Source organism: Buceros rhinoceros, unplaced genomic scaffold (genome assembly GCF_000710305.1).
Source record: "Buceros rhinoceros silvestris isolate BGI_N320 unplaced genomic scaffold, ASM71030v1 scaffold14966, whole genome shotgun sequence".
NCBI lineage: Eukaryota > Metazoa > Chordata > Aves > Bucerotiformes > Bucerotidae > Buceros > Buceros rhinoceros.
Genome location: NW_010415972.1, coordinates 62,015 through 79,599, shown reverse-complemented (window position 1 = coordinate 79,599; position 17,585 = coordinate 62,015). Strand labels below are relative to the sequence as shown.

The 17,585-nt window shown below is 44.6% G+C and overlaps 1 protein-coding gene across 1 annotated transcript in view; it reads left to right on the top strand.

Annotated features, from left to right (window-relative positions):
* Positions 1-6,548: 6,548 nt before the first annotated feature.
* The window catches only part of TXLNB (taxilin beta), a 29,250-nt gene continuing 18,213 nt past the window's right edge, over positions 6,549-17,585 (top strand). Inside the window, exons 1-3 of the mRNA XM_010137626.1 lie at positions 6,549-6,951; positions 8,912-9,003; positions 12,982-13,152. Of these exons, the coding sequence (XP_010135928.1) occupies positions 6,549-6,951; positions 8,912-9,003; positions 12,982-13,152 (666 nt within the window). The remainder of the gene's footprint in view (positions 6,952-8,911; positions 9,004-12,981; positions 13,153-17,585) is intronic.

Here is a 17,585-nt window from a genome sequence, read left to right as displayed (position 1 = left end):
GAGCTAAAGTCCCATTTCTCTTCTCATAGCACTGGCTGCCACTTCCAGTACCAGCCTGTCGCTTCTCAGCTGTTTGCATATTTGTGCATTAAACTGACCTACATCACTAAGGAGTGGGCAGCAGATGATTCTTAGACTACCTGGCATCTCGAGATGTTGCCTTGAGTGGGTTGTGGGTCACAGAAGTGAGAGATGCTGGTTGCTGGATAAACAGTGTGCAGCTGAGCTCCCTGGGGAGTGCTTTGCTTGTTTGTATAAAAAAGTTTCGGCCAATGTGAGCTGGTGCAGTATCATGCAGAAAGAAGGTCTGACAGGTTACCTTGGCAGCAATGAGAACATTTTTTTGAGAGCTGCTGGGATCAGGGGGACAGCTACACCAGCCATCTCCATTACCATTGCTGCCCCCATGGGAGAACTGGTCAATTCACTGGAGGAGCACCATGGTGGCTGGGGCTGGAGATCTTGTTCCATGAGGAGAGGCTGGGGGAAGCAGGATGTTCAGCTGGAGAAGAGACAGCTTTGGGGGCCCCTAACTGCAGCCCCACAGTACCTACATGTAGATTATTAAGACAGAGACAGGCTCTTCATAGGGGTGTAAGGTGGGAAGACGAGGCAATGGGCACAAGCTGAAAGAAGCAAATTTCAGGCTAGGTGTAAGGAGAAACTTTTTCACCAGGGCAGTCAGGCAGAACAGGCTTCCCAGCAGGGTCATGCAGTCTCCATCATTGGATGTTTTTAAGACTAATATAAAGCCCTGAGAGACCTGGTCTATGCTCACAACTGAGCTTGCTTTGAGAAAGAGGTTGAACAAAAGTCCTCCTGCGATCCCTTACAGCCACTGAGTCTGTGATTAAAGCTCAGTCTGGCTTTTATCAAATCCTGACCCAATCCCAGGTTGCAGAGGGCAGTCACAGCTGTGAGCTCACATTAAGGGAAGCCATCCTGGTCTCTCTGGTACAGACTGAAAAATTAGTCCAGCTTTGACGAACTCATAGTCAATACAGACAAATTTCACACAACACAACATGTCGAGTCACTGAATGATTAAGACTTAATTTTCAGGAGTAGCAGCTGTGCATGAATCCTTCCTTTATTTTCTTTTTCTGAGAGCCCGGGTTTCTAATCTCTTGTGCTATCTCTGTCGGAGGGGGGAATAGCCAACATATTTGGTTTGTGCTGCCAGCTAGCAGGCAGCCTCCCCGCTCGCCTATCAGAGCAGGTCCCCTGCAAAGTGCGCACTCAGTCTCCTCAGTGTTTGCTCCTGCTGTGTCATTCTGTCCTTCCCTTCTCGCTTAGTATTCCCGTCCCTCTTCCCTTGGTGGCAGGATTACAGTGCCAGTGTCCTGCTGCTGGCGTGCCCTTGTCTGAGCTTTCTGCCTGACTTTTTTTCTCTGCTCAACTCTTCTCTTTGCTCCGGTAAGTCTGATGAACAGCTTCCTCACTGTCACTACTTGGTGGCATGGTGCAAGGGCTTTAATCTAAGTGCTTTCCTTTGGGACTGTCAGCCCACATTTTCTAGGAAGAACCTGAAAAACCTGGGCACTGTGTGATATGTGAGGAAAACACAGAGGCGAGTATCTAAGGTTGTTGGTGAAAGTAAGAAATGTTTCGCTAAAGAGTGATGAAAAAAAATTTAAGCTGACTTTGGTAAAGCTTGTCTTTAAGTGAGGCTCAGGGCCATGGCTGGTTTGAAACAACAGTGAGCGATCAAGGCTCAGGCGCTGCATGAGACTTCGGAAAGTCTCTGAGTCTGGTTCTTTCTTCCATGCTAGCATGGAAACCTTCCATGAAGCCTCCAGACTTGTGTCGTTTCGTACTAGAAAAATTCTGTGTAATTCATGAAGCTATTAAAATCTAGCATATAGCTGATAAAACTGATTTTATCACTGCTTTCTCAAGTAATATATAGGATTATAACAAAGCACTTGTGTATTTCTGGTGAGTAATTGGAGCTACAGGAGTGTGGGCCATTCCAGAGTTTAATATGTGCTGCTTTGAGGTGTTATTGTAGTTCAGTCTGGTGTAATGTCAAGGTAAAAATTCAGATTTTATCAGCATGTGCTGGCTAGTGCAAGGATATGGAACCCTTTGTTTTAGAAATTTGTGCGTGTGTATGTGAATTTTGAGCATAAAGTGCTAAATGCCATCACCCGTTTTAGAAGTGCTTAAAATAACTCCTGGCTGCAGAGCAGGTGCCATGTGTCCTTCTGCGGGATACATGGGGAGGCAAGAGCTAAATATAGAGCAGTTTGTAAACCCTCCAGAAGTTCAAGCAGCACAAAGGAAAGGAGGAAGCAATTCCCGTGAGAAGGAAGGGGAAGTGCTCTGTTTAAAAAATAAAAAAAAAAGATAAACAAAACTCTGCAAGACAGTCTGCCAGAGAAGCTAAGAGGATGTTTGGTTTGTGCTTTGTTCGTGCCAGGTCCGTGCCCCAGCCGCAGGGTGGGCTCCAGCAGTGCAAGGGTCGGGCTGACATGGCTCCCAGCACAGGGGGACAGTTTTCCCTGAAGGGGAAAGCCCTCCAGCAGAAGGAGGGCTGTGGCAGCTCTGCTAAATTAGGCACTGGCTCTTGCCAACTGACCTTTTACTTCGGAGGTACCAGCTGATTTTAAAGCACAGCGAAGGCAAATTGTGTCATAAATGTGAAATGTTAGGCGATGTGGTCAGAGACAAACTCGGCATGTTACCAGGCTGAGCTTAGCAGCACACCTCTTTCTCTTGCCTCTGAGTGTAGCTATGACTATGATGAGTGCTCAGCCCAGTTTTGTGCCTTTGGGGCCAACTGCAGAGCAGAGTTCTGCTACCCCAAGCACCAGTCTCATTGTAGGACAGCAGCCATAGCCATGAGTCCTCCTACAGAAAGACATCAGCCTGGTACCGGTACCTGGTACCAGGCATCACCTGCCACCTGAGACTGAGAGTCACCTGTGCCCTAGGGAGCTCCATTGCTCTCTTGGGTTATCCCAAGTTTTTGATGGAGGAAAGAGGAGACTGGGGATGAGCTTCTCCCACAGTGGGGAGGCAGTAGCACCCTCTGGGTCTCAGGGGTGTTTCCCACTGGAGAAAAGGAGTACCAGAGTGACTGTTTGTAGGCAGCAACTACAAGAGTCTGGGATCAAGCTTCCATCCAAAACACCAGGGCCATGAAAGATACTGATCTCAGGGCTGCGGAACAGGTCCAGGGTTTGGGAGTGCAGGAGGAAAACACTAAACAAGATGCAATGCTCAGTGACCCAGTCATATAACTCATCAGTCTTCCCTCTTACCATAAAACAGTATAAGGCTGTGTTGGAAATGCAGGTGCCTGGAGGAAACAGTAATGGCAGCAGGAGTTGCAAAAATCAAGAGGTGGATGGTCTAAAATTGGACAAGTCTAAAATTGCCTGAGGAACCAAGGAATTCCGCTTCTGAGCTCAGTTGCCTAATTTTTAGGCATTAATATGTCTAAGATAGTGTATAAACACTTAATATGTCTAAGATAGTGTATAAACACTTCGGGCCTTGCCGAGATTGGCACCCAAAGCCTTTTACGGCCTGATAAGGAAGAATTCCTGATGTACATCAAGGTTAAACAGGCTGGAGCACAAGAAGGACCGGAGCCAACTGCAGTAAAATCTCCCAGCATCAAAGGCTGTAAGTGGGCTGCTCTCAGCAGATGAGAGCTGCCCTGTCTCCTTAAACATAAACTCCCTGACTCCCTGGAAGCTGTTATGCAAAACAAGGTACAGAAGATCTAACAGGGGTTGTGTTTGTGCCTGAAAGTAGTTATCAGACCTCTGGTTTAGCATGAAGAAGAATGGAATGAAACATTGAAATATTTATCTGTGTGTGTAAATACAATCCCTGGTATGACCTGGCAGGTGAGCAGTGGGTTAAAGGTTCGTCATTGTGTATTTCTGTGGTTCCTGCCTGGTTTGCCATGGTTTCAGAGACGGATTGCAACTAATTCCGTACTAGTCAGGAATGTATATTAGGGAAGATTTCCTGCCAGACCAGCTTTTAAACATATTGTGTCCTTGATTCTTATCATCCAGTTTCTCTTTCATTCACCCATATTTTTTCCCTTATTACTGAGAAACACCATGGGTAAATCAATCGCTGTTGCTGATTTAAAGCCTACTGTGCTGGCAGGCGTGCTGCATGAGCCACGTAGGAGGAAACCTTCAGCTGGTCAGTGCTACTCCACAAGTGGTGCAGCTGGGAGTTGGGAGGTAGCCAAGGGAGAGAGATGGGGTGCGCTGAGAACCACGTCAACTTGTGCCTTCTTACAAAGAGGGGGAGGTAGTCGGGAGATAGTCAGGAGATAGATAAATTCATATTTGGAAATGGAGCATTTAGCGATCCCGTTCTCCTTCTGTGATGAACGTATTACAAAATAGGTAGTTTACACTGGGTATACACTTTGTGAGGCTTTCGTTCTGCCTGGACAAGAGCTGGTGATCCTGGGTGTTCTAGCTGATAGCCAATTGCCAATTAGTTCAAATTAATGAATACAATTGTAAACACTAGTCTGTACATGTCAGAGATAAACACATATGTTGTGGAGCGTCTAGTTTAGCATTTACAATAATCTTACTGACCTTGAATTAATTGGCAGTCAGTTAGCTCTCGTTACAACAAGATCACAAACTGTAGTCTAACATTCACATTATCTGGAATTATTTACCTAAATTGCACATGTAAGGTCAAATCTTTTAATATAAATTAAACTCAGTATGACATCAAATTAGACAGATATAATTTTACAATCACTTTGCAGTGATATAATGACCATGCCACAAGCTGGAAGGAAGGAATGGGATGCGTCTGTCTGACAGGGTCTGTGAGACCAGGTCCAGCTGCCTTCCCAAGCCGTTCCTGCTGGCGAGTTGTACCTGTGGGAGGACTGCAGGGGCATGGATTTATAGTTAACAGTATTCAAGCACATTCTGAGCCCCATTCAAAGCTTTCAATTATTTGTCTGAGAAATGATAAACCATAATATTTCACTATCTTATCTATAACCCCAGTCAACTAGCTAGACAATCAAATTGTGAAAAACATTGCCGTAGCGATGGCTATCACTGCTCTTCCAAACATCACTTTGACTGGGGAGAGTTTAATAACAAACACCGAGTCATGTGTTACAGTAAATTACATCTCTCTTATCTTACACTGCCTTTGGCCAAGTTAGTTTATGATTTTGAAAGCTGTAGAAATTTAGACACCATAAAAGATGTACGTTACAGCCAGCTGAACAGGGAACAAAATGCTCCCCAGTTAGCTCCATGTCTTTTAAAAAATTAGTAAGCAATCACCTCAGATGCTGGAACAGAACCTAGAAAGCAATCTTTTTCCTCTCTTCATTCCCCACTGGCACCATTGCAAATTGTATCATTAAAGGGAGGAACTAAAATCAGCCTGGAAAAGAGAAAGAAAGGACTCGTGGCTATAAGGAGTACTGCCGTCGGGCAGAAGTGGGGTCTAGTTGCAGTGCAAGACTCAACTGTGCATGCCACACCTTGTGGGGGCAATGCGGCAGTGACAGCACCTCTGCCGGCACTCTGAGGAGGAGGGAGCCTTCTCTACACTGCCACACGAAGTCAGAGACGCTGTTTCTGCTGGCTCACCCCTTGCAGGAGCTGGAAGCAGGCGCCCAGGATGCTCTTGCTGACACCCTCATTGCCAGGTCCTGGGTAAGCCAGAGCAGCCTCTAGAGGAACACAGACCCATTGGAAGCTCTGGATTCACCTGGCTGAGTGCAGCCACTCAAAGACATGGGAAAACAAAAGCTCCCCTTTGCAAATTGGGAACAAATTAGCTGAAATTTGCCCCAGAAAACACCACGTCACCCATATTATACCTGGTTGGTTTTACTTCACTGTGATTTATTCCATGTTTTGTATTTTGTCAAACAAGCTGTTGGCAGCATGCAGCACGTACCAGAGCAGAGTAGTTTGTAGCCGTTCACCTTATTCTTTGCCGTTACTGTGACAGTACGAAGCCAGGCCTCTTGTAGATCAAGCCGCAGTGCTCTCTTCAAGAGCACAGCACAATTTTCAGTGCACTCATTTCATTTAAAATATTCCTTTTTTGTGACTGTTGACTCAAGATGTGCCAACAGGGGGGAAGTAGGAAATGAAACCGATGCAGGTCTGGAGTGAGGCTGCCCATATCAGTAGCCAGCATTGCGGGTAAACAGAACAGGAAGAGTGAACATGTGGCAAATAGTATGTTCAGGGAGGGACATGGTATAAATGACTCGGGTGTCATTTCGTGTGTTATCACTGGCAATGGGAATAAGAGGTTTTGATTTTTAAGTATTAGGTTTGGGCAGGCTTCTCCTCTCAGAAAGTATATAATTTGCTTTTCTCCCTGCAGGCAAATCACCTTGATGTTCGTTTAAGTGCAACATATTTATCCAGCCAGAGCCGACCGATGAGCTGCCGTCCCAAATTCCACACAAAATCTCTCATGTGCTAGCAAAGGTTTGGGAAGAGTTATAAGACTAATTTTGAGTGCTTTTAAATTAACCCTCCACTTGTTTGCTGTCAGGTACTGCACCAAGCATGGAGGATAACCAGACTCCCACCTCGCCTGGGCAGGATGTCCAGGGGCAGAGTGGGGACAAACCTGCCCCCAGCTCACAGCCCCCTGCTCCAACCCCCACAGAGCAGCCAAGCACCCAGCCTGAAGCAGCTGTGTGTGACATCTCGGAGGAGCTGAGCCGGCAGCTGGAAGACATTATTAAAACCTACGGGTCTGCTGCAAGCCTGATGGAAAAGGAAAGCACCGCTACGGGAACCGACAGGCCTGAGAAGGGAGAGTCAGGCAGCGTGGAGGATGCGGAGTATGAAGATGCAAATGAGGAGAGTGAGAAAGAGAAGGTGGCTCCTGGGGATGCCTCCAGAGCAAAGGAGCCCAGTGGCAGCAAGGAGCAAAAGCTGGAGAAGAAAATCCTGAAAGGATTAGGCAAGTACTTACGTATTGACACAGACCCTTCTGCAAACAGAAGTAAAACCTCCCTGGTCCTTGCTCTTTCCCATGTTAAGCCTCTGCTGTGGATGATAGAGTCCTCTAGTTACCACTGAAAATTAGAGTATCTTTTCTCTAATCAATAAATATTTTCAGCAATTACCCAATACTACATGTAGGCTGTATCAGATATTAGTCTTTTTAAAAAGACAAAAGCTTAGGATCATATCACTCAATTCTGATGTACTACTGGGCCAACCAAACCAGTTAGCCAAAGCTGTGAGTCTGACAACACACTGCAGAAAGTCACTTCTTTTAGACAAAGGAAGACCTGTCCTCTCATTTGCTCCTCAGTAAATTTTTTCATCCCCTGCTTTCCCGGCTATGAATTTTCACTGTCATAGCAGTGAGCTAATGGTGTTACTATGCAGGGTGGGAACCTGCAGAACAAATTCACTGTCTCGCCCAGGTTATTTTTCATCTAGTACACTGCTGGACTCGTCACAGGCTGTATGAAATTAAGCCAATGTGCTTATTCTCTCTAAGCACAGTGCTTAGAGAGCGCTTTGGCCACGGCAGGGCTCTGTTGGCTGGGCTAAAAAGAAGTTTCAGTACGGTTTTTTAAAAAAACCTTTCTGTTGTGCAGCCACTAGAGAGCAATGTGGTTACATCCCAATCTAGCAGACGTAATTTATTTCCCTTCCTGCGTTTGACTCCTGCCAATCTTCAAGCCTCTACTCTACGTTAGAACCCAAAAGCAAACGCAGACTCAGGCTACAGAAAAATCTCTGCAGGACATTCTTACAGTCAAAGGACTAAACATAAGACAGAGCAGGGATTTTTTTCCCCAAAATTCCTTGAATGTCCGGGAGAAATTTCCTCATTTTCTGTTGCTTTAGCTTTGGTGCAGTTATTGGTACCTGTCCACGCAAAGCAGAGTTCTGCAGCTGCACTTGTGACAGTGTTCACTCCAGAATTTGAGTTTAGCTCCCTTCAACTTACTTATACTGGTGCTGCAGAGAGAACTTCATGTGAAATAGTGAATTTTCTCCACAGGCAGTACTCCTGGACTGCACTAGACTTAAAGTAGAAGAAGTCCAACCTCAGGCAGAAAGTAAATTTTCTCTCACAGCCTCGGGAAAGAGAAGCATTTGGAAAAGCAGAGCCAAGCCCCTGGCACCCCAGCCATCCGTATCTCTAGGGATGCCCGGGATATTTTATATTTTGAGACAAGCAATGTTCAAGCTCCAGCTCCTGCTCAGGGCTGAAATGAGTAGCAGGAGGTATCAGAAGAGAAGCATTACATAAATGGCTATGCAGTGATTTAGCTATGCACACCCAGATAGTTACTAGGCTGTCTCTGGTATCCGTACTGTCTTTGCCAAGTCAGGGAACTGATTTACACCACTACCATGTAGCCCAGACCTGGCTGGCAGTACCCACTGCTCTCTGATTGTTTCCATTCACACCTAGCTCACACATAGTCTCCATACCTAACTTAGTTTTCCGTATGTCTTGTAAGGGTTGAGCAGCTCAGGAGCTGAGTACCCCAGCTTTGACCAGTTTTTGCCCGCAAAGAGATCTGGTTTCTGAGCCCTCAAGGTCCAAGCAGTTTCCATCCTATCTCAGTCAAATGTGCCGTATTTGTGACCCAGTCACACTGAAAAGACACCACATGAAGAGGAGATTATAGAGGACAATAGCATTTCACAGCCAGTGCTTTTGCTAGAAGACAGCATGTTGCTAAGGGCTGAAATGGAGGAAAATTCAAGCATGTTTGTTCTTATGGGGAGAAGAAAAACCCAGGAACTCATAGCAAAAAATATTCCCTTCCTTCCAAAATGCCTCATTTCTCCCTGAGCTTTTACAGATCCATGCATCAAACAATCAACTTCATAACAGTATATCAGCTACAAACTACTGCTATCCCTGAATCTCTGCTTCTTTTTTTTTTAAGGGAAGGAAGCCACCCTACTGATGCAAAGCCTGAACAAGTTGAATACTCCAGAGGAGAAGCTGGACATGTTATTTAAGAAGTACGCTGAGCTGGTTAGTACAGCATTGGTTCTTTTCTGTTCAAGCTGTCTACACAGGCAGGTATAAAAACCATTTGCCATGCAACACGGTCAAGTCTCATGTAGTAGTAGTGTCGTGTCCTGTTAAGTGAATCCCAAAATAATGGTCAGGATCAAATAATAAATTATGGGTGAGAAGGAGAAGAAAAAGTAAAAAGTGGGGAAAACAAGCCACACTTTGATGGCTTGATGAGACAGAATATTTGCACGGAAAGGTGAATCTACCAAACCAACCCACCCTGGAGACTTCACCTTCTGCGAGGAGGTGTACATACGTACATACGTACCCCTGTGTGTGGATATTGCTTTAAATTATCTATGCATGATTTAATCAAAATGAAGATAATACAGGGCCTTGTATAAATTGTTAGGAAGCAGAAAAGCAGAAAATAGAGAACTGAGGCTGATAGTGAGAGAAACCCCAACACAAGAAAACGCAGTCAAAGCCCTTGCCACCACAATGTCACCCGTGTAACAATCTCGCCTACCTGACTCTTTCCACACTTAAGATGGGTTATTTTCAGATCAAGTATATTCTTCTAAGTAGTTAAAGGACTCCATGGCCATAAGCTGTGGAAATCTTACAAACTCAAAGGCTACAGAATTTTACAGTTTGTGGAGTACTGAAAAATGTGCCAAGCAGAATGTTGACTTTATAACTGGTTTTATGCATAGATGTGTCCATGTCTCATTATACTGTGAAATTCAGCTTTTCCTTTTTTTCATGTAAAATTCTTTGATTTCATAAAGTGGGCTCAGACCGTTTATGGTTTAGCTCATGCTTAAAGGGACTTCATGCCCACAGGTCGTCTTCTTTCTCTGTAAGGTATTTCCACTGCATTCAAACACCACTGGAGCACTGTGTAAAAGAGTGCCAGTAATCTGTGTAGGAGAAAGATGGTAAAACATAAATTCAGAGTATTCAGTTTTGACATTCTGTGCGGTGTCACCAAAATAAATAATTTAATAAATACAGCTAAAATCTTCCCAGAGAAAGCCTTACACTGCTCACTGGCACGGCTGAGGAGTGTAGTGTGATTAATAACTTGTCAGCACTCGGCTGTAGTAGCTACCACTCTCTCTGCTCCCTCTTGTCCATCCCCATCACACACTTCAGGTCACTTTTTGCTTTTGCTGAGTTGTTTTCCAGCCAGATCAGCTCCCTGGTCTCATGAACTATATGGAGACAGAAGCACTTGTTGCAACAGAGCTCAGGGGTCGGAGCAGCCGTGTGCCAGGCTGAGCTGAGTGGTGGTGATGGCTTCAGCTGCATTAGTGCTGCTGGCTATGGCTTAAGAGGCTACGTGTACCTGGGGAGCCTATGGAGCACCAGCACTCCCCCACAGCCACCCACCTACGTGCTATTTAACTGTTAGCACATGGCCTGACACAGTGCTCAGCAACGAATACACCAGAAAACGGAAGTCATCTGGGAAGAGCATGGGCTGGTGTGAAGGAAGTCATGCCTGCAGGATCGGGGAAGCAAGACAGCGCAGCAGCCATCTGGGCACAAGCTGTGCCATGCTACTCACCATCAGAGAACATTTTATTCACTAATATTGCTGTAGGCAGAGTGGCTGGGGTTAGTGAAGCAGACTGTGCTTTACTTTAGATTTTGCCTACAAACAGCTGTGCAGCTTGTGACCAGTTTATTTTCAGAGGTCCTGAGGGACTCGCGCATGCTGGGCACAATAAACAGAAGTGTTGTCATTGTCCGCAGTGGGGTCAAGATAAAACTTTTTTCCTAAATTAAGAGTTCATCTCTCTAGGTCAGCCTTCCAAAATCAGGATTCCTTCTACTTGTAGATAATTTTAGCTAATAGTTTATTAATTATTCTTAAAAATGTATCAGGGCAATAGTAACATCATGTCTTATGCATTCCTGAGAAGTTTGAACTCTAAGTTTCTAGAGCAAGTCAACTTCATGATAACAAAAAAGAGCCAAAAATTGAAAGACTTCTTATATCACGATTAAGACCTACATTATTCTAAGCCCCCTATCTGAAGCACAGCTTGAGTGAATCATCTAAGATTTGGACAAATCATTATCTGCTCAGCACAGGCTGTGCATGCAAAATGTGAAGCAAAAAGAAAAAAGAACCTTTTTTTTATTTTTAAAAGAGAAGGGACCAAAATCGAGCTTATAAAGGAAAAAGAATCTCAGCCTTAATTAGAGAGAGGCTGTTTTGTCCTTACAATACCAGAAAAAATATTTCAGCCAGTGTGGCTTGATTAGATGCAAGGGCTCCTATTCTGATCTGTGGGGGTAAAAATGCATAACAGACGTGCTGAAAGTTTGGCATAAACTGTAAATGTACTCCAAGCTGGTGATTGCCTTGTTTTGTGGTATGCCTAGCTGTGGTTTGATCGATAACGCACAGAGCTCCGTACTGTAAGCATAAATTACAGAACATCTGCAGAAACAGGATCCTCAGGCAGAGAAAGTTTAAAATACCAGAAAAAATATTTCAGCCAGTGTGGCTTGATTAGATGCAAGGGCTCCTATTCTGATCTGTGGGGGTAAAAATGCATAACAGACGTGCTGAAAGTTTGGCATAAACTGTAAATGTACTCCAAGCTGGTGATTGCCTTGTTTTGTGGTATGCCTAGCTGTGGTTTGATCGATAACGCACAGAGCTCCGTACTGTAAGCATAAATTACAGAACATCTGCAGAAACAGGATCCTCAGGCAGAGAAAGTTTAAAATATGATGCCTGTTGACTGTCTGGTTTGAGCTGCACATCACTTCCCCTCACTCACAGACTTTCCCAGACATACTGGGGTTAATAATTATTACTGGTGGTACCATATTATTAGATAATGTAATCTTAATAACAACTGTTATTATTAGGGTTTGCACATTGCAGCTCACGTGCTGCTGTTTTTCAACCAGCAAACATCTGATCTTCGGAAATTTCTCACGGTGTAATCACACCTGTAATACGGCAGGGAGGGCTGCTGCCTGTTGGAACAGGAGATGATATCTTTAAAAGCTTCAGAGGATAAATGCTTCTTTGACATGACAGTTATGGTGTTAATCTACAGTGCAGGGAAATTTTTCAAAACAGCCAGTAATATGCAGGTGGCAGAAGAAACGACCAGTCTGTGCAGGGACTGCTATCAGCAATTCTGTTGCTGCCCCTCATGCCTCTTCCAAGTACACCCTCCTCCCTGCCAGCCCTCTAGGGAAGACGGGAGCCACGCACCCACAGGAAGAGAAGGTTCCCAAACCAATGCCAGGGACTGTCAGTGTTTTCCTCAGTAATTAAACAGAGCTGAAGAAGCAAAAGAGGTTTGATCCACCGCAACCCACCCCCACTGATGACAGTGCCTCCAGAAACACAATGGACAGGCGCTCCCATGTGCTTCCATGAGCAAGAGGAGCCTGGCAAGAGGAGGCACCTATGTGTCATTTTGGGGAAATTTCCCTGAAGAATGTTCTCCTCCACCAGCAGCAAAGCCCCCCCCACGGACGGCATGCCTCGTCTCCAGCACCTCTTTTGCTGTTGTTTTTTTCCAGCAGGTTCCTGCGTATCTAGGAAGCAGCTTCTTTTTCAGGAAGCTGCAAAACAGAATGAGCAACTACTGCGTTATCTCATGATCTGGATAAAGCACTACTGGCTGCTCCAGTTCCTACCATTGAAACAAAAATAAAAACTTCACAGCTGTCTTTCAAAGAAATTCAAACCAAAGAAGGAAGGGCTGAAATGGTGTGACAAGAGCGTTAAAAACTATGTTCACCCACGCACACTACAACACGCTTGGGACTGTTGCAGCAAGCAGGCTTGGGGCTCCCTCCTGGTCGCTCGCTCCTCTCCCATTAGTGCTGATCAATACAAAAGATTTCCTAAGAGGTTCACAAAGTGTGAAGACTTTCTCAAAACCAGAAGAGCTAATTTTCTTTTCTTTCCTGTCCCTCTTTGTTTCATTTTAATCCCTGTTCCCTGCACAGCTTGAAGAACATCGTGCTGAGCAGAAAAAGCTCAAGTACCTGCAGAAGAGGCAGGCCCAGATCACCAAGGAGAAGGATCAGCTGCAGAGTGAGCACAGCCGAGCCGTTCTTGCCCGCAGCAAGCTCGAGAGCCTGTGCCGAGAGCTCCAGAGGCACAACAAGAACCTCAAGGTGAGTGGTGGCCGTGTCAAAGTACCTGGCAGCGAGGGGAAAGAAGATACTGCTGCCTTCCCATCTTGCTCTAGTACCAAATCAAAGACATGTTTGCATCTGCACGTGCAATATATAATTATATATACGCTGTAGTCTTGAGGCCCATTTACACCAGGATCCTTTCATTCCTTGTTCGGAAATATCCAAGCACTTTTGTACGCTGAGTTAGCCCACATCAGCTGTAAGCCCTCCTTGTGTTATCAGGGAGCTCAGCGCAGAGAAAACCAGTGATGCCAACAGACCGAGTCCCTGAGGCTGCAGACGAGAATGCATGTGTGTGGACAGAATAATAGGAACACCGGCTTTGCTTCAAGGGACTCACAAAAGGCTGGCAGGTGTTTTAAGGTAATTTGAGCACTTGGGCATTTTCAAGTGATCCGTAGGGTTAGTCAATCAGGACATTTGCCTCAACACATCAAACCTCAAGAAGGCAGAACAACAACATTGTTTCGTGGAATTCATTTGAACTATGAGAATCAGTTCAAAAAATAAATTTTCAGCAGTGTCAAAAGGCTGGGATCCATATGCCATGTCTGCCTGTTGCTTGGTGCATCACACCATTTAAATGTGAAATTTATGATATGCTTCTTGAAAAATTTTAGATTCAAGAAGTATATTTCTGTCGTGATCTTCCTTTTTCTCCAAGTACGTGCTAGTGATGGTGGTTAGTAACGGTGCTGTTACTATTATACAAAAAGCCTCTGCTTTGATCTATTCAAAATCCTTCTTTATGGGCATATAGTTATGTATAGAATTACACTTATGAATTGTCAGCAGCGAGAATTTCACCCGGTACAACCTCTATTAACTGTGATGGATTTTCATTCATTTCCACCAGCTCAGGAGCCGACCTTCAGGGTCTAGCTCTAACTTTCATTGTTTGTTGGCAAGAATATAGCTGGCAGGTAGAACGGCCAGATACACAGATACTCAAACTGTGCACTAGTAGAAGGACAAAAGCAGTTTAACGGATAGTTAGGAAAACCAGAAGCAAAGCTCTGTGTGCTCAATTAAAAGTACTGCAAAACTGATAGAGCCAATTAAATTTGTGCCTGACATTTGTACCAGCCCTGAGCTATACCTTGATATTGATCCACTCTGATTTACCAGACTGTCTTCAGGCAAAGTCCTTCAACAGAAATACAAGCCAATTTTAAAGTGTTTTAAGAGCACAGTGTAGAGAGCTTTACACAGACTTAACTGAGATTTCCAAAACAAACAAATCATATCTGTGGAACAAATCAGCAGAAACTGGGGCATAGAGAAACACTAATTATCTTTGGAACAGGTTTGGTTGAATTCCTCACGCGATTTCCCAGCTACCACACGTGCATTAATCTCACTACCAGAGAGCACGATTTTTTCCTTTCTCTTTGCACATAAATACTTCGTTACACGTCATCTCTACACTTGGGAAAGTCTCTTTCCAACATCTTTCCACCTGTTGGACTGTTTTACTTTGGGGCTAGCTCCCCTAAATAAACCTATCCATTTCAGACTCAGTTCCAATATTTATCCTGTACCTAGGACAGGTGAGCCAGGAAAGGTGCCTGAGCTGATCTCGTGGTAGGAAGAAGTGTTCAAATTTTGGCAACTTCTTTCTGAGAATTTGGAGACCTTTTGGGAAAACCGGAATAGTAGCTTTCCTCTGGTTCCTGTGCTTTCAGTGTAACTTTTTCAAAAGTTAGATAAGACAGTAAGACAAAACACACTTGCAGAATGAATGAAGACTAAATTAATAAACAAAGGCATTTGACACCTTTATCCAGTTTTGTCTCTCTAAGAATTTTTAACATAATTCTTGGAATATTTCCCTTTAAGCTTTAGCTCCTTCTGTTTATTTAAATGAGTGCAATTTTCTTTCACTTATGACTGTACTGAGAGGGCCCAAAACAGGAGAATCCATCAAATGTTATTTTTAAAATCTCCTGCTTAAGTAATTTTTATTTTGATTTTGGCAGAACAGAGAAGCTGATTCATATTTTTTTAGCTCTTGGGATTAGCACTTTGGATTATGTTCCAAAGCGTGGAAAATAAAAACTGTAGGAGATTGTGTCATTTCAATAGCAAAGGAGAAACTTGGCCTGTCAAGATCACCAGCCTCCTCTGACTTGCCATGCGGTACATTATATGCACATCACGTCGTGTAAATGTCGTCTTCAGTCATCTGGTGTGTGGAATTCCCATTAACTGGAGATCGGAGCAGCCAAGTGGTGATGAATATGCAATGTGGAGCTGTGCTGAAAATCCACAGATCAGAGAAGAAAAATTTCTGGTTGGTTTTGGATACTGGCCTCAAAATCTGACTTACTTACAGCCCAGCTATTCAGATTATTTCCTTGCAGCTACAATTCACAGCAGAAACCAGATGTTTAATTCTCCCTCCAAGAAAAGCAGAGTAAATGTTCGTGAAATCGCAGAATGCATTCCCACTGTAATAGAGCAACTAATTTCTCTGCATGGTGTTCACATTCTGCCAATTATCTGGCAGTTTGGTAGCTACTTAGCATCTTGTAGTGACATGAACATCTCAGGTCCCTCCTGCTACTGAGCATTAAGCAATGACTCTCATACAAGTGTCACAGAAGTCAACAGCTTCGATTATGGGCTCAGTATTGGCTCAGCTCCAAACTGGCTCAGACCATGGTACCAGGGAATGAAGCGAACGGTTCATTGAAAAGGAGGATTCCATGCTCATATTGTCTCAGCCAATGGAACTTCCTTCAGCAGACCAACAGTCTTCTTGAGCTGGCTTAGACAGGCATGAGGACCAGACTCTGTTCTGCCCTTCTATTTGCGAATTAGGTCACATTCTAGAGATAAATCCCAAACTGCAAAATATCTTGGTCTTAATTTTACAGGGTTTTATTCAAAGAATCTTACATTTTTAGCAGTAAAACATGAGAATGATAGCAGTGTTGCAGTAATATACACAGAATATTTATGTTTGCTTGGTAGGTAGGGACCTCAAGGATTAAGAAAGGGCAGAGGAAAGGGAACAATAGTTTATGGCTTTAATGGTTTATGGACTTTAATCTTCCTCAAGTGGGAATCTGAAAAGAATTTCCAATGCTTTATTTTTCTCACTAGAACTCAACACTTAATTTAAAACTATTAAAAGAACAAGCACAGAGTGAAGCAGGTGACAAAGCCAAGCGTAGTTTACACATTAAGAATTCACCTTGATGATGCTGAGAAGTCACCACCCCAAACACCCTCTGCTCTGCTCCCCACAACCAAGCAAGCCAGGAGCTCTGGACTCCACACAGCTACTTCAGCTGCAGCAGCAGTAACGCAAAACAGAAGTCAGTCTTCAAGCCTCCAGTTTGGGGAAAAGCTTAAGGATCTTACTTCATGGGGTCTTTATATGGAACCTATTAGGAAAAAAATGCATTTTTCTCAGGGTGCGGGGACAAGTATAAGCAAAGAGTAGGTCTGGGCCTTGTGATAATAAAACCTGGGTGATACCAATGATTTGGAGTTTGCCACACTGTGCCTGCCCAGGTGAGGTGGGTGAAGGGGATCCATCCCCAAGGCCCAGAGCAAAGCTGGCAGGGATGCAGGGCTCTGCAGGAGGCACCGTTGGCATCCAGCCCCCTCCCTGGCTCCAGTGCAGATACAGCCTCAGCCATAGGCTTTTACAGCTAGTAAAGGGTCAGGTTTAAAGCAGACACCTGGATCCGGGCCCCGGAGGAGGGCCCCGTTGGCCTCCAGCCCCCCCCCTGGCTCCAGTGCAGATGCAGCCTCAGCCATAGGCTTTTACAGCTAGTAAAGGGTCAGGTTTAAAGCAGACACCTCCAAAGACCCATCACTATTCCCAGGGCATTATCAGTAGCTCCTAGAAGCCTCTGAGATTGAAACTGTATTACCCAGGGTCTGGGGCGCGGTTTACCATCGGCTGGGCACTGGCAGCATCACAGCCAGCTCCACGTCTCGGCAGAGCACTGAGGCACAGAGGGTTTTATTCCTTGGCGCAGGAAAGAGGCAATGCCTGCAGGTCTCTGCACAGTGCCACAGCCTCATAGTCGCTTTTCTGTAGCTCCTCTCACCCACACCCACCCGTAATCTGTAACTGGGATCTCAAGGATTTAACAAATCACTGCCATTTTATGAACAACTCTGAGGAGCTCTCTGGGAGACACCCCAGCCCTCCCCAAGCAAATATCATCCTCAAATATCTTTTCCTCCTAAGCAGAAGAGGTCAAGAGAAATACTGTGCACTGCTACTAAATGTTTCCTAGCTCAGTGTGTTTAACTGTGAATCTTTGTATTGTTGTATTGTCTCTGTGCTCTGTATAATTATTCTACCTTGGAAGAGAGGATGAGCAGGAAATAAGATCCTCAGAGTAACACAGGCTTTTTTTTTTTTTTTTTTTTTTACTTTTGTCTGC